Source organism: Zonotrichia leucophrys, chromosome 26 (genome assembly GCF_028769735.1).
Source record: "Zonotrichia leucophrys gambelii isolate GWCS_2022_RI chromosome 26, RI_Zleu_2.0, whole genome shotgun sequence".
NCBI classification, from domain to species: Eukaryota; Metazoa; Chordata; class Aves; order Passeriformes; family Passerellidae; genus Zonotrichia; species Zonotrichia leucophrys.
The window spans coordinates 3,232,782-3,256,511 of NC_088195.1; the positions used below are offsets into that span (position 1 = coordinate 3,232,782).

General features: G+C 53.8%; 4 protein-coding genes across 4 annotated transcripts in view; 3 read left to right on the forward strand and 1 right to left on the reverse strand.

Moving 5' to 3' along the window:
• DSTYK (dual serine/threonine and tyrosine protein kinase) overlaps positions 1 to 945 on the reverse strand; it is a 37,176-nt gene extending 36,231 nt beyond the window's left edge. Inside the window, exon 1 of the mRNA XM_064732938.1 lies at positions 606 to 945. Coding sequence (XP_064589008.1) covers positions 606 to 837 — 232 coding nt within the window. The 5' untranslated portion in view covers positions 838 to 945. The remainder of the gene's footprint in view (positions 1 to 605) is intronic.
• Positions 836 to 1,766, forward strand: LOC135457963 (uncharacterized). Its single transcript, XM_064732815.1, has 2 exons — positions 836 to 1,069; positions 1,371 to 1,766. Exons 1-2 carry the CDS (start codon positions 836 to 838, stop codon positions 1,764 to 1,766), a joined length of 630 nt encoding a protein of 209 aa, XP_064588885.1.
• On the forward strand, positions 1,697 to 17,748 carry LOC135457964 (transmembrane and coiled-coil domains protein 2-like). Its single transcript, XM_064732816.1, has 5 exons — positions 1,697 to 1,970; positions 16,305 to 17,042; positions 17,287 to 17,383; positions 17,495 to 17,598; positions 17,731 to 17,748. Exons 1-5 carry the CDS (start codon positions 1,803 to 1,805, stop codon positions 17,746 to 17,748), a joined length of 1,125 nt encoding a protein of 374 aa, XP_064588886.1. The 5' UTR covers positions 1,697 to 1,802.
• Positions 17,749 to 17,826: 78 nt separating this feature from the next.
• LOC135458026 (transmembrane and coiled-coil domains protein 2) overlaps positions 17,827 to 23,730 on the forward strand; it is a 32,874-nt gene continuing 26,970 nt past the window's right edge. The window contains exons 1-2 of the mRNA XM_064732915.1: positions 17,827 to 17,968; positions 18,279 to 18,422. Coding sequence (XP_064588985.1) covers positions 17,951 to 17,968; positions 18,279 to 18,422 — 162 coding nt within the window. The 5' untranslated portion in view covers positions 17,827 to 17,950. The remainder of the gene's footprint in view (positions 17,969 to 18,278; positions 18,423 to 23,730) is intronic.

Here is a 23,730-nt window from a genome sequence, read left to right on the forward strand (position 1 = left end):
GCAGCCCCTCATTCCCTGAGCACAGAGCCCCCAGTGAGGCCACAATTCCCAGGGAATTCCAAAACAAACAGGGAATGGCAGCCCGTGAGGCCACAATTCCCAGGAATTCCGGGACAAACAAGGATTGCCAGCCCCTCATTGTGCTGCCCCTTCTGAACCCCCTCTCTGGAGAGGGTCAGGGGCAGGGGGTCCCCATCTAAACCCATGGAAGGGACGCACAGGGATGCTGGGTGCAGCTCCTGGCCCTGCACAGAGCCCAAAATCCCACCCTGAGCATCCCTGGGGCGCTGTCCAAACCCTCCTGGAGCTGTGCCCATTCCCTGACGAGCCTGGGCAGTGCCCAGCACCCTCTGGGAGAAGAATATTGTCCTTATACCGATCCTAAATCACAGATACAAAGCCTCTCCCACCCTCCAGGCACTCCCAGCCCTGTAACCCCCATGACAGCTCCCCCAAGCCGGACACTTCACTCCGCACCGTAACCATCACAAGCCCCTCAGAGACCCCTGACAAGCCCCCCAAAGACCCCTCACCCGCAGAAATTCCCCCTTTACCCCCCCAGACCCCTCACCCTCACACCCCGCCCGCCCCCGCCCCTCTCTCACCGCCGTCCCCGGGACCCCCATCCCCATCCCAGGCGGAGCGGGGGCCGTCACCGGCGGGCGCCGAGGCGAAGGGATGTCCCTGGGAGAACTTGACGTCCCGGAAGAACCTCTTGGTCTCTCGCAGGTTGTGCTGCAGCCTCGCCAGGTGCCGGTTGTAGTGGCCGAAAGAGCGGCAGAGCTCCCGCACGGCCCCGCCGGGACCCCGCCATGACGGGGCCTCCTCGCCCTCCATGTCCTCCGGGTCCGCCCCGCTATCCCCTCCCCACCGCGGGCAGCTCTCGGGCCCTGCCAGGCTGCCGATGGTGGGGGAGGAACCTCCCCGAGGATTTCCTCTCTTCCCGAACCCCCCCCACCCCCCGCCCCTCCCGCCTCCCCGACCCCCGCGGCCGCCGCCTTCTCCCGAGGGGAAGCGCCTCCACCGGCCGCGCTGCGTGTGCGCGGAACGTTTGTCGGCGCGCCGCAGGGCAAAGGGGGAGGAGGCCGGGCGCACCCAGGGCGCGAGGCACGCAGGGAGATGTAGTTTATTTACATCCAAATATAGTTCATTTTCCTAACCCCCGTGGGGAATGCCGGGAGTTGTAGTCTAATTTGCCGCAAGGCCGCATGGAATTTGTAGTCTCTCGAAGCGCGGCCGCCTACCTCTCCCCGCGGCCTCTGCGCACCACCGCGGGAGACGAGCAAAAATTCCCCAAAAAACGAGAACGACCATGAAATGATGTATTTAAACAGGGGGAGCGAAAGGGGGAGCTCGGATGCCGCCTGCAGGTCCCCCATCCCGCGCTGCGCGGAGCGGCTCGGCAGGAGGCGGCGCGCCCCTCTCCAGCTCCGCTCCGCCTCCGCGAATCACCATCGCCGGCCCCGCCCCTCCCGCGCCTTCATTGGTCAATTCCTCCCGCCAGCACCGCCCTCGGAGCATGCTCCACCAATCACCACGCGGGACACCTCCTCCCTCCCACCGCCATTGGCCAGCGGCGCTGTCCATCAGGCGCGGCGGCGGCGGCGATGCCGGTGCCGGCGGCGGGCGCGGAGCCGCCGCGGCGCGGAGCCGCCGCCCGGCCCGGGCTCGGCGGGGCGGGCGGGCCGGGGCCGCGCAGCCCGCGGGCCCCGCAGCGGCCGCCGGGGCGCCGCCCGCCGCCGCCGGCACCGCTGCTGCGGCCGTAGGCGCCCCCCGCTCGGCGCGGGCACGGCGCTCCCGGGATGAAGCGGTGCCGCTCGGACGAGCTGCAGCAGCCCGAGGAGGATCCCGGCGCCGCGGGGGAATCACCCGGTCACGGAGTGATGGAGGGCAAGGCCGGCGAGGCGGCGGCGGCCCCCGAGGCGGGCGCTGTCCCGGCGCCGCCGCGCTCCAAGCCCCCCGACCTGAAGGTGAGCGGCGGGAGCGCCCCGGTGGAACACGGGGGGTTCGGCGGGGAAGGGGGTCCCGGTGGTGGCCGGGGTGGGGAGAGCCCGGCGGGGTCACCGGAGCGATGGAGCTCGGGAGTGCCGCCATCCCCATCCATCCCCTCGGTCCTACAGGTGTGACCTTGGAGGATGCGGGATGGCTCTGGGATTGGGGGAACCCTGGGAATGGGGGAACCCTGGGATGGGGATAATCCTGGGAATGGAGTGCTCCAGGGGCAGGGTACTCGTGGATTGGGATGCTCCTGGGATGGGGATGATCCTAGAAATCATCCCCATCCAAGGGGAGGAGACCCCTGGATTTAGATGCTTCTGGATTGGGGTGCTCCTCAATTGGGGTGCTCCTGGGATAGGGATGATCCTGGGAATGGGATGCTCCAGGGGCAGGGTACCCCTGGATTGGGATGCTCCTGGATTAAGGTAATCCTGGGAACGGGGTGCTCCAGGGGAAGGATACCCCTGGATTGGGGTGCTTCTGGGATGGGGTGCTCCTAGGATGAGGATGATCCCGGGAATGGGGTGCTCCTGGAGGAGGAGACCCCTGGATTGGGTGGGGTGCTCCTGGATTGGGGTGCTCCTGGGATGAGGATGGTCCTATCAGCAGAGATCCTACTGGGATTAGGATGCCCCGTCCCTGTTCCGGGGATCCTACTGGATGAGGATGCTCCAGGGATGGGAGACCCTGCTGGGATGGGGAATTGCTGGAGTAGGATCCTCCTGGGGTCGGGATGGAGGTGGTCCCAGGATGGGGCTGATCCTGCAGCAGGGACACTCCTGGGATTGGGATTCTCCTGGGATGAAGAAATCCCGGGTTTGGGGGCTGCTCCTCTGCGGAGGGGCTGCGCTGATCCCGGGAAATCCCTGCCGGGAGTTGGGGGGATGATCCGGGGGGATCCAGGAGGATCTGGGGGAGATGCCCCGGGATGCTTCGGGGGAACATGGGGGGGATGTTCTGGTAGGATCCAGGGGAATATGAGGGGGATGCTTCGGTAGGATGTGGGGGAATGCTCCGGGAGGATCTAGGGGGATATGGGGGAGATGCTTTGGGAATATCCAGGGGGGGATGCTCCGGGAGAATCCGAGGGGATGCTCCGGTAGGATCGAGGGGAATATGGGGGGGATGCTCCGGGAATATCCTGGGGGGATGCTCCGGTAGGATCCAGGAGGCTCCGTGGCTGCGGCACCGGGAGTGACGGTGTGGAAATGTGGGAATGTGGGAATGGCCCCGAGGCTGCTCCTGCCGGGCCCGCGGGGCCGGAGGAGGAGGAGGAGGAGGAGGAGGAGGAGGAAAACAAAACACAAACCCCGGGCACTGCAGCGCTGCGGGCGGCACCGAGCCCATCCCAGAGCGGGGATCCTGCTGGAATCCAGCACGGAATTCCTCTGGATTTGGGGCAAAAATGCAGCTCCGACCCCCGGCGGCTCAGCGGGGTTTTATTGGTGAATTCCCAGTGTGGAATTCAGGTGTGCAGGGGTGGGAGTGCCGTGGGCAGGGCGGGATCAGAGGGCAGAGTGGGTGCTTTCAAAAAGCCCTGGAGGAAAAAGCGGGAAATGTGGGATGCAGGATGGAGCCCCTCGGTGTCACCGGTGGGGTCAAGGTCACGATGGCACTGCCAGGAGATCAAATCCCTGTTCCCAGAGGAAACCTCGGCTGCTTTGAGCACAGGGAGCCCCCGTGGCTGCTGGAGGTGGCACCTGGGGCCTTCCCTTGGTGGCCCAGCAGCTCCTGAGGCTGTGCTGGCTTTGCTGCTGCCCCAAAAACAGCTGGAGGAGCCAGGGCCGGGCACATCCATGGCATGGGAGGGTGGCACAGGGTATCCCAGAGGAGCTGTGGTTGCCCTGGATCCCTGGCAGTGTCCAGGGCCAGGCTGGATGAGTTTGGAGCAGCCTGGAATAGTGGGAGATGTCCCTGCCCACGCCTGGACCTGGATGAGGTTTAGGGTCCCTTCCCACCCAAACCATCCCATGATTTTCTGACTTTCATCCATGAGCTCAGGGCCACGCTTGGCACATCCAAGGTGTTTTTCTCTGTCCCTTCTCCATCCCACATGGGCCACAGAGGCTCAGAAAGGGGTGGGAATGTTGGAGCTGCAGCTTCCCATGGCTGTGCCCATCATCCCAAACATTCCAGGGCTGGCACATCCCACCCGGAGCTGGAGCTCCACAGCCTCCTCCAGCAGCAGCATCCGAGGCCAAACAAACCCCATTGATTTTATCGAGCTGCCCGTGCTCCCTTCCTGCAGGTCTGCTGCCAGGGCTCACCTTTAATGCAGCAATTCATTAAAATAAATCCTCAAACTGGGCACAACTCGGGCAAGGCTGCTGCCCACAGCTGCCACAGCGTGCCAGGCGCTGTGCCACGGCCACCACCAGTTCATAAATTAATAAATCATTAATTAATAGATCTGAGTTTTCCTGCCTCCAAACCCCCTGTGGGGTTGGGTGCAGGCTGGTCCTGCTCCAAATCCAGATTCCTGTCCCTGTGCATGGGGAAGGATCAGAGAGAGATTTCTGTTCCCATGGATGGGGCAGGATCAGAGATTCCTGTCCCTGTCCTGTCCCCATGGATAATTAAGGAGATCAGGGATTCCTGTCCCTGTTCTGTCCCTATGGATGATGAAGGATCAGAGATTCCAGTTCCCATGGATGGAGCAGGAACAGAAATTCCTGTCCCTGTCCTGTCCCTGTGCATGGAGAAGAATCAGAGATTCCTGTCCCTTTCCTGTCCCCATGGATGATGAAGAATCAGAGATTCATGTCCCTGTGGATGATGAAGGATCAGAGATTCCTGTCCCTTTCCTGTCCCCATGGATAATTAAGGAGATCAGAAATTCCTGTCCCTGTTCTGTCCCCATGGATGATGAAGAATCAGAGATTCCTGTCCCCATGGATAATAAGGGTTCAGAGATTCCTGTCCCCATGGATTGGGAAGGATCAGATTCCTGTCCCTGTGGATGATGAAGGATCAGAGATTCCTGTCCCCATGGATAATTAAGGAGATCAGGGATTCCTGTCCCTGTTCTGTCCCCATGGATGATGAAGAATCAGAGATTCCTGTCCCTGTGGATGATGAAGGATCAGAGATTCCTGTCCCCATGGATAATTAAGGTTCAGAGATTCCTGTCCCCATGGATTGGGAAGGATCAGATTCCTGTCCCTGTGGATGGAGCAGGATCAGAGATTCCTGTCCCTGTCCTGACCCCATGGATGGGGCAGGATCAGATTCTTGTCCCCATGGATGGGAGAGGATCAGAGATTCCTGTCCCCTTGGATAATTAAGGATCAGAGATTCCTGTCCCTGTGGAAGGATCGGAGTTTCCTGTCCCTGTTCTGTCCCTGTGGAAGGATTGGAGTTTCCTGTCCCTGTTCTGTCCCCATGGATAATTGAGGATCAGAGATTCCTGTCCCTGTGGAAGGATCAGAGTTTCCTGTCCCTGTTCTGTCCCCATGGATAATTGAGGATCAGAGATTCCTGTCCCCATGGATGGAGCAGAATCAGAGTTTCCTGTCCCTGTCCCGTCCCCATGGATGGAGCAGAATCAGAGATTCCTGTCCCTGTTCTGTCCCCATGGATAATTGAGGATCAGAGATTCCTGTCCCCTTGGATAATTAAGGATCAGAGATTCCTGTCCCTGTTCTGTCCCCATGGATGATTTAGGATCAGAGTAAACTCTTGGCTGCAGTGAGATGGGTTTGAGGTGGCACCCTGGAGCCAGCACAGCCTGCCTGGTGTCACCTCCAGCCCTAAACTCCAGCAGATCCATGGCAGCTCTCCCTTCCCAGCCCTGGCTCTGGCTCCTCTGCTGACACCCTTGGGGAAAAACAGGGGAAAAATGAGTTCTGGCAAGGAGCAGAGCTGGTGTGTGACAGCTGTGCTCAGCAACCCCCGGGTGCCAGCGATTCCTGCAGGAGTGATGGGATCCATCCAAAACCCTGCATCCAAACTGCCACTGCTCCTGAGCCAAGGGTTTTCCCTGGGTTGCTGTTTTCCCTGGGTTGCTGTTTTCCCTGGGTTTCTGTTTTCCCTGGATGTGTTTTCCCTGGCTCTCTGTTGGTTTTCCCTGGGTTTCTGTTTTCTCTGGCTCTCTTGGTTTTCCCTGGCTCTCTGTTTTCCCTGGATCCCTGTTATCCCAGAGCATTCCCTGCTATCCCCACACCTGGGCAATGAATTCTGTTATTCCCAGAGTGTTCCTGCACATAGACAGTGAATTCCCTGCTATTCCCAGAGCATTCCCACCCCTGGGCAATAAATTCCATTATTCCCAGAGCATTCCCACACCTGGGCAGTGAATTCCCTGTGATCTGCACACCTGGACAGTTCATCCCATTATTCCCAGAGCATTCCCACACCTGAACATTGAATTTCCTGCTATTCCCAGAGCATTCCCACACCTGGCCAGTGCATTCCTTGCTATCCCCACACCTGGACACACATCCCATTATCCCAGAGCATTCCCACACCTGGGCAATGAAGTCTGTTATTCCCAGAGCATTCCCACACCTGAACATTGAATTTCCTGCTCTTCCCTGATATTCCCAGACCATTCCCACCTGGGCCATGCATTCCTTGCTATCCCCACACCTGGGCACACATCCCATTATCCCAGAGCATTCCCACACCTGGGCAATGAATTCTGTTATTCCCAGAGCATTCCCACACGTGGACATTGAATTTCCTGCTATTCCCAGAGCATTCCCACACCTGGGCACTGAATTCCCTGCTCTTCCTGCTATTCCCAGAGCATTCCCACACCTGGCCAGTGCATTCCTTGCTATCCCCACACATCCCATTATCCCAGAGCATTCCCACACCTGGGCACTGAATTCTGTTATTCCCAGAACAGAACATTGAATTTCCTGCTCTTCCCTGATATTCCCAGACCATTCCCACCTGGGCCACGCGTTCCCTGCTGTCCCCACACCTGGGCACACATCCCGTTATCCCAGAGCATTCCCACACCTGGGCAGTGAATTCTGTTATTCCCAGAATGTTCCCACGCATGAACATTGAATTTCCTGCTATTCTCAGAGCATTCCCACACCTGGACAGGGAAGTCTGTTATTCCCAGAGTGTTTCCACACGTGGACGTTGAATTTCCTGCTATTCCCAGAGCATTCTCACACCTGGCCAGTGCATTCCCTGTGATCTCCACACCTGGACACACATCCCATTATCCCAGAGCATTCCCACACCTGGACAGTGAATTCTGTTATTCCCAGAGTGTTCCCACACGTGGACATTGAATTTCCTGCTATTCCCACACCTGGGCAGTGAATTCTGTTATTCCCACACCTGAACATTGAATTTCCTGCTCTTCCCTGATATTCCCAGACCATTCCCACCTGGGCCATGCGTTCCCTGCTGTCCCCACACCTGGGCACACATCCCATTATCCCAGAGCATTCCCACACCTGGGCACTGAATTCTGTTATTCCCAGAGCATTCCCACACATGAACATTGAATTTCCTGCTCTTCCCTGATATTCCCACACCTGGGCAGTGAATTCTGTTATTCCCAGAGTGTTTCCACACCTGAACATTGAATTTCCTGCTCTTCCCTGATATTCCCAGACCATTCCCACCTGGGCCATGCGTTCCCTGCTGTCCCCACACCTGGGCATCCATCCCTTTATCCCAGAGCATTCCCACACCTGGGCACTGAATTCTGTTATTCCCAGAGTGTTTCCACACCTGAACATTGAATTTCCTGCTCTTCCCTGATATTCCCAGACCATTCCACCTGGGCCATGCGTTCCCTGCTGTCCCCACACCTGGGCACACATCCCATTATCCCACAGCATTCCCACACCTGGAACACATCCAATTATCCCAGAGCATTCCCACACCTGAACATTGAATTTCCTGCTCTTCCCTGATATTCCCAGACCGTTCCCACCTGGGCCATGCGTTCCCTACTATCCCCACACCTGGACAGTTCATGCCATTATCCCCAGACCATTCCCACACCTGGGCAATGAATTCTGTTATTCCCAGAGTGTTCCCACACCTGAACATTGAATTTCCTGCTATTCCCAGAGCATTCTCACACCTGGCCAGTGCATTCCCTGTGATCTCCACACCTGGACACACATCCCATTATCCCAGAGCATTCCCACACCTGGCCAGTGAATTCTGTTATTCCCAGAGTGTTTCCACACCTGAACATTGAATTTCCTGCTCTTCCCTGATATTCCCAGACCATTCCCACCTGGGCCATGCGTTCCCTGCTGTCCCCACACCTGGGCACACATCCCGTTATTCCCGTTATTCCCGTTATTCCCGGGGCTCTGGGCTGTCGCTGTCACTCGGGTGCCCTGCCCAGCATGAGTCACGTTTGTCACATGCTGCTGCTGCTGCTGCTGCTCTCAGCTGTCCCCGAGGAGCAGCAGGCTGTGGGGGAGTGCTGCGTTTGCCATTTGGGAACATCCAGGCGCTTTCCTTGGCGTTTGTGGCAGCTCGGGATGCTGTGGGAGAAGGGGCAGGGCTGGGCTGGGCTGGGCTGGTTGTCACCCTTGGGGACAGCTCTGAGCCTGTCCCCAGCCTGGCTGGGTGGTGGCAGGAGCCTCTTGGGCCTGCCTGAGGAGAATCAGGTGGGAAAGCAGCAGCAGGGCTGGAAAATCCAAAATGAGGAGGATCTGCTGGATCCTGCTGCTGTTTGGGGGCTGTGGCCTCCCCCTGTGCCCCTGGTTTATAAATATAAAACTATTATAAAGTATAGCATAATATACATAAATATTTAAAATATTAAAAATTTATAATGTGTATTATATTAAAACAATATGTAATAATATAAAAATAAGATATAATATTATATAAATGAGATGTAATTATATATTAAAATAATATATAATAACATATAAATACAAATGGGAGGGGAAGGGATGAGACTTAAAATATGGAATGGAATGGGAAGGGAAGGGATAAAACTTTTCCCTGGGTCTTAAAATCTGGGATAGGATAGGATGGGATGGGATGGGATGGGATGGGATGTTAAAATCTGGAAATGGGGATGGGATGGATGGATGGGATGGATGGTAAAATCTGAATGGGTGGAAGGGATGAACTTCCCCTTGCCCTAAATATGGATTGGATAGGATCATGGGATGGGAGGGATGAGACTTTCCCCCTGTGTCTTAAAATCTGAAATGGGATGGGATGGGATGGGATGGGATGGGATGGGATGGGATGGGATGGGATGGGATGGGACGGGACTTAAAATCTGGAATTGGTTGGGGTGAGAAGGGATGAGATTTCCCCCCATGCCCTAAAATATGGAATATTTTGGGATGGGGTGGGAAGGGATGAGACTTCCCCCCACATTTGTGCAAATGTTCCAAAGAGCTGCAGAGCCTCGTCTGGAGCCTCTGGGCGGGCTGGGGACGGATCAATAATTAACAATCCTCACAATTGAGCAGGATTTCTCAGCCTGGGGCCGTGCTGGGAGGTCGTGGCAACCAGATCCTCTCCTTGTGTGTCCGTCTGCAATCTGAGGAAGGGGTTTGGGTGTCAGGGAATGGTTCAGGCTGGGTGGCAGCAGCAGCAAAACCACCCTGGGGAGCCTGGCGTGGCAAGGGCATCGCCAAAGAGCCCAAAACTGTCCTCCAAGTCCCAGTTTTCCTGCAAAATGTCCTGGTTTGGGCTAAAATGGGATTTTTCCAGCTGCAGTGGCTTTGAAGTCCATAAGAACCAAGTCCCAGCACCAAGCAGCAGAGCCTGGCTGTGCTGATGTGAAAGCCCAAAGGAATAAAGATATTTTTGGATTCAGCCCTGTGTTTCACAGCTGTCCGCGCTGAGAAATGAATCTGTGTCCATTGCTGGGGTTGGTAAGCAGTGGCTGTTCCAAAATAGCCTCTGCTCTGTGCCAGGAAAATGCCTGAGCTCTGGAATTGCAGGAATATTCCTGGGAAAACACGAGAAAACAGAGCTTGTGCAGCAGCACAGGATTGGTTTGTGGCCACCCCTCACAGCTCCTGAAAACAACAAACCCAGAGCTGGAATTCTGTGGGTTCCAGCCTGGGATCCCTCCTTGCTTCCCTCATTTTTTAAATTTATTTATTTTTTTCCATGCAAATTTGGTTTTTTTCCATGCAGACCCCGTGCCTGCCCAGCCCATGAAAGCCTCTTGCAGGAAAACTCGGAAAGGGCCTGAGGGGATTTGTGTGAAAAGGTGAATTTTGCTGGGTTGGAGCTGTTGGATCCAGAAGCCCCGAGGGCATCCCTCCTTGCTTCCCTCATTTTTTATATTTATTTTTTTTTTTCCATGCAAATTTGGTTTTTTTCCATGCAGACCCCGTGCCTGCCCAGCCCATGAAAGCCTCTTTCAGGAAAACTCGGAAAGGGCCTGAGGGGATTTGTCTGAAAAGGTGAATTTTGCTGGGTTGGAGCTGTTGGATCCAGAAGCCCTGAGGGCATCTTCCTTGCTTCCCTCATTTTTTAAATTTATTTATTTTTTTCCATGCAAATTTGGTTTTTCCATGCAGACCCGTGCCTGCCCAGCCCATGAAAGCCTCTGTCAGGAAAACTCGGAAAGGGCCTGAGGGGATTTGTCTGAAAAGGTGAATTTTGCTGGGTTGGAGCTGTTGGATCCAGAAGCCCTGAGGGCATCCCTCCTTGCTTCCCTCATTTTTTATATTTATTTTTTTTTTCCATGCAAATTTGTTTTTTTCCATGCAGACCCCGTGCCTGCCCAGCCCATGAAAGCCTCTTGCAGGAAAACTCGGAAAGGGCCTGAGGGGATTTGTCTGAAAAGGTGAATTTTGCTGGGTTGGAGCTGTTGGATCCAGAAGCCCTGAGGGCATCTTGGCTCCCAAAACCTTTCCAGCTCCACTTTTAGTTTGTTTTCATCTCCCTGGGGAAGGGAGTTGGTTGTTTCTTTTAGCTTTGACCTTGTGCAGCTCTGGCTGAAAAGAAATTCAAAGTTCCACTTTGAATTTGTAGCAATTTCTAATAAATTTTCTAAAGAAAGAAAGCAATTTAAGCAATTTGAGACAATAATCATTTAACTTAGGCAATATTTTGTGTAAGAACTTTCACAGAAATAATATTAAAGATGTTCAGCTCAGGCAAATTCACCAGCAGAACTACATTTATAAAAAAAACAATGTGAAATGAGAACTGAAAGTTATTTGTTTATTTTTAATTCTATTTATTTATTTTTAAATAATTATTTTTTAATATTTTCTTTTTTAATTCAGTTTATTTCTGCAGAAGATCATTCAAGATTGGGAAGTCCATATCACAAATAATTTGCCTGAAGGCTTTAAGGGAATTGGGGTTTTCTTTTCACCTGGACCTTGTGCAGCTCTGGCTGAAAAGAAATTCAAAGTTCCACTTTGAATTTGTAGCAATTTCTAATAAATTTTCTAAAGAAAGAAAGCAATTTAAGCAATTTGAGACAATAATCATTTAACTTAGGCAATATTTTGTACAAGAACTTCCACAGAAATAATATGAAAGATGTTCAGCTCAGGCAAATTCACCAGAAGAACTAAATTTATAAAAAAACAATGTGAAATGAGAACTGAAAGTTATTTATTTATTTTTTAATTCTATTTATTTATTTTTGAACTCTATTTATTTTTAAACTCTATTTATTTATTTTTAATTATATTTATTTATTGTTAAATAATTATTTTTTAATATTTTACTTTTTAATTCAGTTTATTTCTGCAGAAGATCATTCAAGATTGGGAAGTCCATATCACAAATAATTTGCCTGAAGGCTTTAGGGGAGTTTGTTTCTTTTAGCTTTGACCTTGTGCAGCTCTGGCTGAAAAGAAATTCAAAGTTTCACTTTGAATTTGTAGCAATTTCTAATAAATTTTCTAAAGAAAGAAAGCAATTTAAGCAATTTGAGACAATAATCATTTAACTTAGTCAGTATTTTGTGTAAGAACTTTCACAGAAATAATATTAAAGATGTTCAGCTCAGGCAAATTCACCAGCAGAACTACATTTATAAAAAAAACAATGTGAAATGAGAACTGAAAGTTATTTGTTTATTTTTAATTCTATTTATTTATTTTTAATTAATTATTTTTTGAATATTTTCTTTTTTAATTCAGTTTATTTCTGCAGAAGATCATTCAAGATTGGGAAGTCCATATCACAAATAATTTGCCTGAAGGCTTTAGGGGAGTTTGTTGTTTCTTTTCCCTTGGACCTTGTGCAGCTCTGGCTGAAAAGAAATTCAAAGATACATTTTGTAACAATTTCTAATAAATTTTCCTAAAGAAAGAAAGCAATTTAAGCAATTTGAGACAACTCATCATTTAACTTAGTCAGTATTTTGTGTAAGAACTTTCACAGAAATAATATTAAAGATGTTCAGCTCAGGCAAATTCATCAGCAGAACTAAATTTATAAAAAAACAATGTGAAATGAGACCTGAAAGTTATTTATTTATTTTTTAATTCTATTTATTTATTTTTTAACTCTATTTATTTTTAAACTCTATTTATTTATTTTTAATTAATTATTTTTTGAATATTTTCTTTTTTAATTCAGTTTATTTCTGCAGAAGATCATTCAAGATTGGGAAGTCCATATCACAAATAATTTGCCTGAAGGCTTTAGGGGAGTTTGTTGTTTCTTTTCACCTGGACCTTGTGCAGCTCTGGCTGAAAAGAAATTCAAAGTTCCGCTTTGTAACAATTTCTAATAAATTTTCCTAAAGAAAGAAAGCAATTTAAGCAATTTGAGACAACTCATCATTTAACTTAGTCAGTATTTTGTGTAAGAACTTTCACAGAAATTATATTAAGGAATATTAAAGATGTTCAGCTCAGGCAAATTCACCAGCAGAACTAAATTTATTTTTTAAAAAACTGAAATGAGAACTGAAATTGTTTATTTCTGCAGAAGATCAGTCAAGATTGGGCAGTCCATATCACAAATAATTTACCTGAAGGCTTTAAGGGAGTTTGGATTTTCTTTTCACCTGGACCTTGTGCAGCTCTGGCCGTGCCCTCCATGGGAGGGAATCTGGGGGTTTGGAGCTCTTACCTCTCAAATGCTGCCTCTGTTTCCATAGAGACTCTATAAATAGAATAAAATTTAAATTGTTATTTCCCCAAGAAGCCATTCAGCACCGGGAGATTTATTCTATATTTCCAAGGAAGAGCCTCAAAGGATGGAGATTTGCATTGTGAGTGGCTCGGGGAGGGTGAAAAGCTTTTCCTGCAGATTTTGGGGGCACAGGATCCCTTTGCTGGTTCCTCCAGGTGTGCTGGGTTTGGGTTTTTTGGGATTTTTAGGGGAAGGAGCTCGTTCTGCATGGCCCTGAGCTGCTCCTCTGCCTGCAGCTCCTGGAACGTCTCAGCTGTCCCAAAATCCCAGCTTTGTGCCACCGGGGCTCTGGGGATGCTCTGAGCCCGTTGGAAATGCTGGGATTTGGGATTTGGAAATGTTGGGATTTGGGATTTGGAAATGCTGGGATTTGGGATTTGGAAATGCTTTGGAAGTCGCTGCTCCCCAGTTCTCCTCACACAGGGGATGTGAAGAGCACGGGGCCAAAATCTCCTGGGATGCAAATCTGGGTGTTCCAATGGAATCCTGGATTTCCATTGAACCCCAAATTTTCAGTGAAACCCCAAATTTTCAGTGGAACCCTGGATTTCCAGTGAAACTCTGGATTTCCAGTGGCTGCAGGGAACCCTGGCCTCAAATCTGAGTGTTCCTGTAGAACCCTGGGTTTCCAGTGACTGTAGGGAACCCCGAATTTCCAGTGGAACCCTGGCCTTAAATCTGGGTGTTCCAATGGAATCCTGGATTTCCAGGGGCTGCAGGGAACCCTGGATTTCCAATGGAACCCCGAATTTCCAGTGGAACCCTGGCCTTAAATCTGGGTGTTCCAATGGAACACTGAATTTCCAGTGACTGTAGGGAACCCCAGATTTCCAGTGTAACCCTGAATTTCCAAGCAACCCCAAATTTCCAGTGGAACCCTGGCCTCAAATCTGGGTGTTCCATGAATCGGATTCCAGGGCTGCAGGGAACCCTGGATTTCCAATGGAACCCCGAATTTCCAGTGGAACCCTGGCCTCAAATCTGAGTGTTCCTGTAGAACTCTGGATTTCCAGTGGCTGCAGGGAACCCTGGATTTCCAATGGAACCCCGAATTTCCAGTGGAACCCTGGCCTTAAATCTGGGTGTTCCAGTTTCAGAACCCTGGATTTCCAATGGAACCCTGAATTTCCAGGGGCTGCAAGGAACCCTGGCCTCAAATCTGGGTGTTCCAGCAGCACCCCAGATTTCCAGTGCTTGCAGGGAAGATCCCTGGCCAGGTTCCAGTGGAACCCTGGATTTCCAGGACCCTGGCCAGGCTGCCCTGGATGCAATCAGGAGCAGGATCTGTTCCACCATCCATATTCATGATTTCCCCGTGGCCAGCTGCCACCCAGGGATTGTTTGCTGGGAATGTGGGATGCAGCCCCTGGAAAGGGAGAGCTGGGAATGCTCAGGGCATTCCCCATCCCCTGCTGGAAACCAGTTTGTATTTATATGTTATTATATATTATTTTAATATATAATTATATCTCATTTACATAATATTATATCTTATTTTTATATTATTACATATTGTTTTAATATAATATATATTATAAAATTTTAATATTTTAAATATTTATGTATATTATTATATACTTTATAATAGTTTTATATTTATAAACCAGTTTGGACTGGGTTTAGTGGCACAGGGCTGGTTCATGGAAAATGTCACAGGAAAAAAACCCTGATACCCTCTGGAGCTTGGGGGCTCTTGGTACATGGCTGAGGCCACTAATACTTAGTATTTCCAATATTTCCATTAATATTTAGTAATTCCAAGTACCATTATTTAGTATTTCCAATATTTCCACTAATACTTAGTATTTTCACTAAAACTTCATCTTTCCAAATGCTAATATTTAGTATTTCTGATAATTCCACTAATTCTTAGTATTACCAATACTTCCATTAATATTTAGTATTTCCAAGTACTAATACTTAGTATTGCCAATATTTACCCATTCTCTTGATTAACAGCACCCATTCCCTCAATTAACACCCTCAATTAACAGTACTCATTCCCTCAATATAACAAAACGCCATTCCCTAAATTATTAACAGCATGATTCCTCGATTACAGTGCATTCCTAATTAATACCTTCTTATTAACAGCCCCATTCCCTCAATTAACAGCACTATCCTCAGTTAGAGCACCATTCCCTCTATGAACCTCAATTAACAGCGCCATTCCCTCCATTATTAACAGCACCATTTCCTCGATTAACTGCACCTTCTCAATGAACAGCACCCATTTCCTATATTAAACACCCTCAATTAAAGCGCCCATTCCCTCAATTACACCCTCAATTAACAGCACCCATTCCCTCATTAAACCTCAATTAACAGCACCCATTTCCTCGATTAACAGCACTCCTTCCTTCAATGAACAGCACCCATTTCCTCTATTAACACCCTCAATTAACAGCGCCCATTCCCTCAATTAACACCCTCAATTAACAGCACCCATTTCCTCGATTAACAGCACTCCTTCCTTCAATGAACAGCACCCATTTCCTCTATTAACACCCTCAATTAACAGTGCCCATTCCCTCAATTAACACCCTCAATTAACAGCACCCATTCCCTCAATTAACAGCACCCATTTCCTCGATTAACAGCACTCCTTCCTTCAATGAACAGCACCCATTTCCTCTATTAACACCCTCAATTAACAGTGCCCATTCCCTCAATTAACACCCTCAATTAACAGCGCCCATTCCCTCAATTAACACCCTCAATTAACAGCGCCCATTCCCTCAATTAACAGCACCCATTTCCTCGATTAACAGCACTCCTTCCTTCAATGAACAGCACCCATTTCCTCTATTAACACCCTCAATTAACAGCGCCCATTCCCTCAATTAACAGCACCCATTCCCTCCATTAATTAACAGCACCCATTTCCTCGATTAACAGCACTCCTTCCTTCAATGAACAGCACCCATTTCCTCTATTAACACCCTCAATTAACAGCGCCCATTCTCTCGATTAACAGTGCCCATTCCCTCAATCAACACCCTCAATTAACAACACCCATTCCCTCGATTAACAGTGCCCATTCCCTCAATTAACACCCTCAATTAACAGCACCCATTCTCTAGATTAACAGTGCCCATTCCCTCAATCAACACCCTCAATTAACAGCACCCATTCCCTCGATTAACAGTGCCCATTCCCTCAATTAATACCCTCAATGAACAGCCCCCATTCCCTCAATTAACCCCCTCAATTAACCCCCTCTTTCCCCACAGAAAATCCAGCAGCTCTCCGAGGGCTCCATGTTCAGCCACGGCCTCAAGCACCTGTTCCACAGCCGCCGGCGCTCGCGGGAGCGCGACCAGCAGAGCTCGCAGGAGCCGGCCACCCCGGGCCCACCGACGGCCGCCCCCGCCTCATGCACGGCCCACGGCGTGGCCTCGGACCACGACTCCCCCGACGAGAAGGAGCGCTCCCCGGAGATGCACCGCGTGTCCTACGCCGTGTCCCTGCACGACCTGCCCGCCCGGCCCACGGCCTTCAACCGCGTGCTGCAGCAGATCCGCTCGCGGCCCTCCATCAAGCGCGGCACCAGCCTGCACGGCGCCGGCCGCCGCGCCAAGAGCGGCTCGCTGGAGCCCCAGAAGGGCAGCCCCCACCTGGGCCGCAAGGCCCCCCAGGACAGCGGCCTCACGGCCATCCTGCACCAGCACCAGGGCAGGCCCAGGTCGTCCTCCACCACGGACACGGCCATCCTGCTGGCTGAGGGAGGGGCTGTCTACCTGCTGGCTGAGGATGGTGAGGGGCTGGCGGATAAGGTAGGGATGGGGCACCTTGGAGGGGTTGTGTTGGAGGAAAGGAGGGTCTGGAGTGGTTTTGGGGGCCTGCACAAATCCCTGGTGGGGTCAGGCTTTGCTCCCAGGTCATTGTCCACCACGGACACGGCCATCCTGCTGGCTGAGGGAGGGGCTGTCTACCTGCTGGCTGAGGATGGTGAGGGGCTGGCGGATAAGGTAGGGATGGGGTGTCTTGGAGGGGTTTTGCTGGAGGAAAGGGAGGGTCTGGAGGGTGTTTGGGGATCTGGAGGCATTTTGGGGGTCTGTACAAGTGGGGTGCACACAATGGGGTCGGGCTTTGCTCCCACAGCGAGGGGCTGGCAGATAAGGTAGGGATGGGGCGCCTTGGAGGGGTTGTGCTGGAGGAAAGGGGCGTCTGGAGGGGTTCTGGGGGTCTGTACAAGTCCCTGGTGGGGTGCAGATAGCAGGGTCAGGCTTTGCTCCCAGGTCCTTGTCCACCACGGACACGGCCATCCTGCTGGCTGAGGGAGGGGCTGTCTACCTGCTGGCTGAGGATGGTGAGGGGCTGGCGGATAAGGTAGGGATGGGGCGCCTTGGAGGGGTTGTGTTGGAGGAAAGGAGGGTCTGGAGTGGTTTTGGGGGCCTGCACAAATCCCTGGTGGGGTCAGGCTTTGCTCCCAGGTCATTGTCCACCACGGACACGGCCATCCTGCTGGCTGAGGGAGGGGCTGTCTACCTGCTGGCTGAGGATGGCGAGGGGCTGGCGGATAAGGTAGGGATGGGGCGCCTTGGAGGGGTTGTGCTGGAAGAAAGGAGGGTTTGGAGGGGGTTTGGGGGTCTGGAGGCATTTTGGGGGTCTGTACAAGTGGGGTGCACACAATGGGGTCGGGCTTTGCTCCCACAGCAAGGGGCTCGCGGATAAGGTAGGGATGGGGCACCTTGGGGGGGTTGTGTTGGAGGAAAGGAGGGTCTGGAGTGGTTTTGGGGGCCTGCACAAATCCCTGGTGGGGTCAGGCTTTGCTCCCAGGTCATTGTCCACCACGGACACGGCCATCCTGCTGGCTGAGGGAGGGGCTGTCTACCTGCTGGCTGAGGATGGTGAGGGGCTGGCGGATAAGGTAGGGATGGGGCGTCTTGGAGGGGTTGTGCTGGAGGAAAGGGATGTCTGGAGGGTGTTTGGGGATCTGGAGGCATTTTGGGGGGTCTGTACAAGTGGGGTGCACACAATGGGGTCGGGCTTTGCTCCCACAGTGAGGGGCTGGCGGATAAGGTAGGGATGGGGCGCCTTGGAGGGGTTGTGTTGGAGGAAAGGGATGTCTGGAGGGGGTTTTGGGGGTCTGGAGCAGTTTTGGGGCTCTGATCAAATCCCTGATGAGGTGCACATAGTGGGGTAAGGGTTTGCTCTCATTGTGAGGGGCTGGTGGATAAGGAAGGGATGGAGCACCTGGAGAGGTTGTGTTGGAGGAAAGGAGGGTCTGGAGTGGTTTTGGGGGCCTGCACAAATCCCTGGTGGGGTCAGGCTTTGCTCCCAGGTCATTGTCCACCACGGACACGGCCATCCTGCTGGCCAAGGACAGTGAGGGGCTGGTGGATAAGGTAGGGATGGAGCGTCTTGGAGGGGTTGTGTTGGACGAAAGGAGGATCTGGAGAGGTTGTGCTGGAGGAAATGGTGGTTTGGAGGGGCTTTGGGGCTCTGGAGCAGTTTTGGGGCTCGGCACAAGTCCTTGGTGAGGTGCAGGCAGTGGGGTTGGGCTTTGCTGCCACAACGAGGGGCTGGTGGATAAAGAAGGGATGGAACACCTGAAGGGGTTGTGTACGAGGAAAGGAGGATCTGGATGGGTTGTGCTGGAGGAAAGGGTGGTTTGGAGGGGTTTTGGGGCTCTGGAGCAGTTTTGGGGCTCTGCACAAGTCCCTGGTGTGGAGCAGGTAGTGGGGTCAGGCTTTGCTGCCACAGTGCCAGGGTAAGGGGACATCACCTTGGTCTGTACCTCAGGAGGCTCAGGTTGGACAGCAGCAGGAATTTCCTCATGGAAAGGGCTGGAAGGGGCTGCCCAGGGGGGTTTGGAGTGCCCATCCCTGGAGGTGGCACTGAGTGCTCAGGGTGGGGATTGGGCACAGCCAGGACTCGATGATCCCACAGGGATTTTCCAGCCTCAGTGATTCTGGTATTCTGTGGCTGCACGTGGATTATGGAGCACGAGAACAGAGTGGGGCACCCCAAAATTCCCTTGGGATGGGGCTGTCCCTTAGGGCAGTGCTGGTGGCACCAGACAGTGGTGGCAGCCCTTGGGAGCCTGCAGCTGCTGGAATTGAGGCTTCTCATGGGGAGCTGAAGGCAGGGACACAATTCCCAGGGTGGCATTTGAGGGGTTAAAAAGGCCCTGGCAGGACCCTGTTCCCGTGGGATGGGAGGATCCAAAGGCACCTCCAGGCTCAGCTGGCAGCTGCGATTTGGTCCCATCCCAAGATCCCAAGTGATTTTGAAACCAGTCTGTGCCAGGCTGATGGGCAGGATGGGGTTTCCATCTAGTGTTTAGTGCCATTAATTATGCAGCAGCCCAATTAGCACCCGCTGAGTTCAAGGGACAGGCGCTGAGAGGTGCTCTGGGAGCTGGGGGGGATTTTCCCTCTTGGCTTCTCCCTTTGACCTTGGGAGCTTGGGGGGTTCCACACCCTGGAGTGGCTCTCAGGGAAATGAGGATCCTTATTTTGTGCTTTTAATTCAATCCTTCTTTTTGTGCTTTTAATTCAATCCTTCCTTTTATGCTTTTAACTCAATCCTTCCTTTTGTGCTTTTAATTCAATCCTTCCTTTTGTGTTTTTAATTCAATCCTTCCTTTTGTGCTTTTAACTCAATCCTTCCTTTTGTGCTTTTAACTCAATCCTTCCTTTTTTTATTTTTAATTAATTCACCTGAGAGCACCAGCAGAGAACTGGGAAAGCTCAGAATGGGGAGGTGGCCAGGCAGGCTCTGAGAGTGACACAGGAATGTGATCCCAAGGATAAAATTGTCACTGTGTCATCAGCTTTCCAAAAAATCTCCTCTCCCCAAATCAGGACACCCCAATCCTTCCCTGCTCCTCCCTTCTGGAATGTCCCAAGCGATGAGGAGCATCAGGTTGTTCATTTGAGCATCTGCAGCCAAAATTTCTCCCTCGTGGCCTCCTCTGGGGCATGGCCCGTGTCTCTGCCTTGCCAGGACCCCAATCCCACTGGAATTATGGCCAAAAACCTCAATCCCACTGGGACAGAAGCATCCAGAGCAGATCCCTGTCCACTCCCAGAGCAGCCCAGAAAGGGGATGAATAATTAACTGCATATGACACAAAGAGTAATAAGAAGAGAGACAACACCTTTGTGAGGCAGTGGAAAAATAACTTATTTAGAGAAACACGAGCCCTGTGATATTCCCGAGCCGGATTGGTTTTCCAGGAGCCCTCAGGAGCCTCCTGCCTGCAGCAAAGCAGCTCCTTTTCCTCAGGGATGGGCTCCAGAGGGGGGTTGGCGCCATCCCTGCCTTGTCCCCGTGGATCTGTCACCTCCTCCCTGTTCCCCATCCCTTTGGAAGCCCCATGGGATGCTCAGAGCCATTCCCACCCCACACACAAATTTCATGCTGAATTTTCCACCCCTTCCATGAGGAGCAGGTGCTGGAGGGTCCCTCGTGGGATCGCTCAGTCTCAGCAAGCGCTTTTTGAACAGCTCTTGGGGGATTTTTTTTTCTTCCCTTTTACTTCTTGTTCAATTAATTAAGCTCCTGCGGTTCTGCCTTCTCTTTTCCTGCGCTGGTTTTTCACCCCGTGGGCCCTACACAAAATTCCTCCTCCCTAATGCTCCCCAGGAGTAACCTGTGGTGACAGGGGACATCCAGAGGGGCTCAGTGGGACCGTGGAACAGTGACAGGGGACATCCAGTGTCGCTGCCGGTGCCCACCGCGAGGCCGTGCTGGCGGCCCGTGTGCCGGTTTCAGTGGCACTGTCGGTGCCGGTGCCGGTTCCGGTGCTCACCATGAGGCCGTGCTGGCGGCCCGTGTGACAGTGGCAGTGACAGTGACAGTGGCAGTGTCGGTGCCGGTTTCAGTGCCGGTTCCGGTGCTCACCGCGAGGCCGTGCTGGCGGCCCGTGTGCCGGTTTCAGTGGCACTGTCGGTGCTGGTTTCGGTACCGGTGCTCACCATGAGGCCGTGCTGCCGGCCCGTGTGACAGTGACAGTGGCAGTGTCGGTGCCCACCGCGAGGCCGTGCTGGCGGCCCGTGTGACAGTGGCAGTGGCAGTGTCGGTGGCAGTGTCGATGCCGGTTTCAGTGCCGGTGCCGGTGCCCACCGCGAGGCCGTGCTGGCGGCCCGTGTGCCGGTTTCAGTGGCACTGTCGGTGCTGGTTTCGGTGCTCACCATGAGGCCGTGCTGGCGGCCCGTGTGACAGTGGCAGTGGCAGTGTCGGTGCCGGTGCCCACCGCGAGGCCGTGCTGGCGGCCCGTGTGACAGTGACAGTGGCAGTGTCGGTGGCAGTGTCGGTGCCGGTTTCAGTGCCGGTTCCGGTGCTCACCATGAGGCCGTGCTGCCGGCCCGTGTCACAGTGACAGTGGCAGTGGCACTGTCGGTGCCGGTGCCCACCACAAGACCGTGCTGGCGGCCCGTGTGCCGGTTTCAGTGGCACTGTCGGTGCCGGTGCCGGTGCTCACCATGAGGCCGTGCTGCCGGCCCGTGTGACAGTGACAGTGACAGTGGCAGTGACAGTGGCAGTGTCGGTGCCGGTTTCAGTGCCGGTTCCGGTGCCCACCGCGAGGCCGTGCTGCCGGCCCGTGTGACAGTGGCAGTGGCAGTGTCGGTGCCGGTTTCAGTGCCGGTTCCGGTGCCCACCGCGAGGCCGTGCTGCCGGCCCGTGTGACAGTGACAGTGACAGTGTCGGTGTCGGTGCCGGTGCCCACCGCGAGGCCGTGCTGCCGGCCCGTGTGACAGTGGCAGTGTCGGTGGCAGTGTCGGCCCGGGGGAGGCGGCGGCAGGGCGGGCACACACGGCAGCGCGCTGGGAGCTTTCTGCTGATCTCCCTAATCCCCTGCTGGTGACCCGCCAGGCGCAGGGGCGGGCACACGGGAATTAGCGAGGCCCCGGTGCCGGCAGCAGCGGCCGGGGGTGCCCCCGGTGCCCCCGGTGCCCCGGGGCTCAGCCGGTGCCGGTGCTGGCGGGGCGCGTCGGCCCCGGGGCGCGGCCGGAGCTGGAGCGGGGCGGCCGCGGGGTGCTGTGCCTGGTGCTGCCCGGGAGCTGCACGGACTGCGGGGACTGCGGCATGGTGCACGTGCAGGTGGGCACCGGGGGCACCGGCGGGGGGGAACGGGGCACCGGGGGGAGCGGCGGGGCCGGCGGCCGTTAGAGGGCGGCGTTACCGGCAGCCGCCCGTCCGTCCGTCCGTCTGTCCGTCCCTCACTCTCTCCATCTGTCCGTCCGGCCGTTTGTCCGTCCGTCCTTCTCTCCGTCTGTCCGTCTCTCTCTCTCTCCATCTGTCCGTCCGTCCCTCCCTCTCTCCGTCTGTCCCTTTCTCCGTCCGTCCGTCCGTCCTTCTCTCCGTCTGTCCGTCCCTCACTCTCTCCATCTGTCCGTCCGGCCGTTTGTCCGTCCGTCCTTCTCTCCGTCTGTCCGTCCGTCCGTCTCTCTCTCTCTCCATCTGTCCGTCCGTCTGTCCCTTTCTCCGTCCGTCCGTCCGTCCCCCTCTCCCTCTCTCCGTCCGTCCCTCCCTCTCTCCATTTGTCCGTCCGTCCCCCTCTCCGTCTGTCCGTCCGCGCTCCTCGCCACCTTCCCCCTGCGTCCCTTAGGACTGGACCCGTCCCCAGTGTCCCCAGTGTCCCCAGTGTCCCCAGTGTCCCCAGTGTCCCCATTGCGGGTGCTCAGCCCGGTCCGGACCCGCCGAGTGTCCCCCCCCCGGCAGCGAGTGCCCGGACCCCTCCATGCCCCTCCACAAGTGACAGCGCCAGCTGCCACCGCTGTCCCCACTCGGTGCCCCTCCCCTGGCAGCTGCTTCTCCTGTGAGGCACCGGGGGCACAGGGGGGGCTCCTGCCCCACCTCAGGCCAGCTCTGAGCTCTGAGCCTCCGTTTTTAAATAAGCTCCTGCAGTTCTGCCTTCCCTTTTGCTGCGCTGGGCTTTCACCCTGCCAAAGCCTGGCACACAAAATTTCTCTCCCCCCTGCACCCCCTAATTTCCCCCAGGAGTAGCCTGTGGTGACAGGGGACATCCAGAGGGGCTTGGTGGGACCATGGGACAGTGACAGGGGACATCCTGAGGGGCTCGGTGGGACCATGGGACAGTGACAGGGGACATCCAGAGGGGCTCAGTGGGACCATGGGACAGCAGGGGACATCCAGAGGGGCTCGGTGGGACCGTGGGACAGTGACAGGGGACATCCAGAGGGGCTCGGTGGGACCATGGGACAGTGACAGGGGACATCCAGATGGGCTCAGTGGGACCATGGGACAGTGACAGGGGACATCCAGAGGGGCTCAGTGGGACCGTGGAACAGTGACAGGGGACATCCAGATGGGCTCAGTGGACCATGGACAGTGACAGGGACATCCAGAGGGGCTCGGTGGGACCGTGGGACAGCAGGGGACATCCAGAGGGGCTCAGTGGGACCATGGGACAGTGACAGGGGACATCCAGAGGGGCTCGGTGGGACCATGGGACAGTGACAGGGGACATCCAGAGGGGCTCAGTGAGACCGTGGGACAGTGACAGGGGACATCCAGAGGGGCTCAAGGGGCTCAGTGGGACCATGGGTCAGTCTGGGAATTTGGTGCTGGCTGCCAGTTCTGCCTGAGCTTTGTGGTTCTCCCCAAAAGGAGCACTGCCAAGCACCTGGCGTTCCCACACTGGGGACAAACCTTCCTTTTATGGGATCACAGCCCCAAAGTGCC

What these genes read in the sequence shown, in the direction of transcription:
- LOC135457964 (XM_064732816.1), top strand. Translation starts at nt 1,803, where the DNA reads ATGAAGCGGTGCCGCTCGGACGAGCTGCAGCAGCCCGAGGAGGATCCC. An exon ending in CCAAGCCCCCCGACCTGAAG is followed by an intron (nt 1,971 to 16,304) that starts GTGAGCGGCGGG and finishes CTTTCCCCACAG; the next exon opens with AAAATCCAGCAGCTCTCCGA. An exon ending in CTACCTGCTGGCTGAGGATG is followed by an intron (nt 17,384 to 17,494) that starts GTGAGGGGCTGG and finishes TGGTGGGGTCAG; the next exon opens with GCTTTGCTCCCAGGTCATTG.
- LOC135457963 (XM_064732815.1), top strand. Translation starts at nt 836, where the DNA reads ATGTCCTCCGGGTCCGCCCCGCTATCCCCTCCCCACCGCGGGCAGCTC. An exon ending in GTTTGTCGGCGCGCCGCAGG is followed by an intron (nt 1,070 to 1,370) that starts GCAAAGGGGGAG and finishes TGCCGCCTGCAG; the next exon opens with GTCCCCCATCCCGCGCTGCG.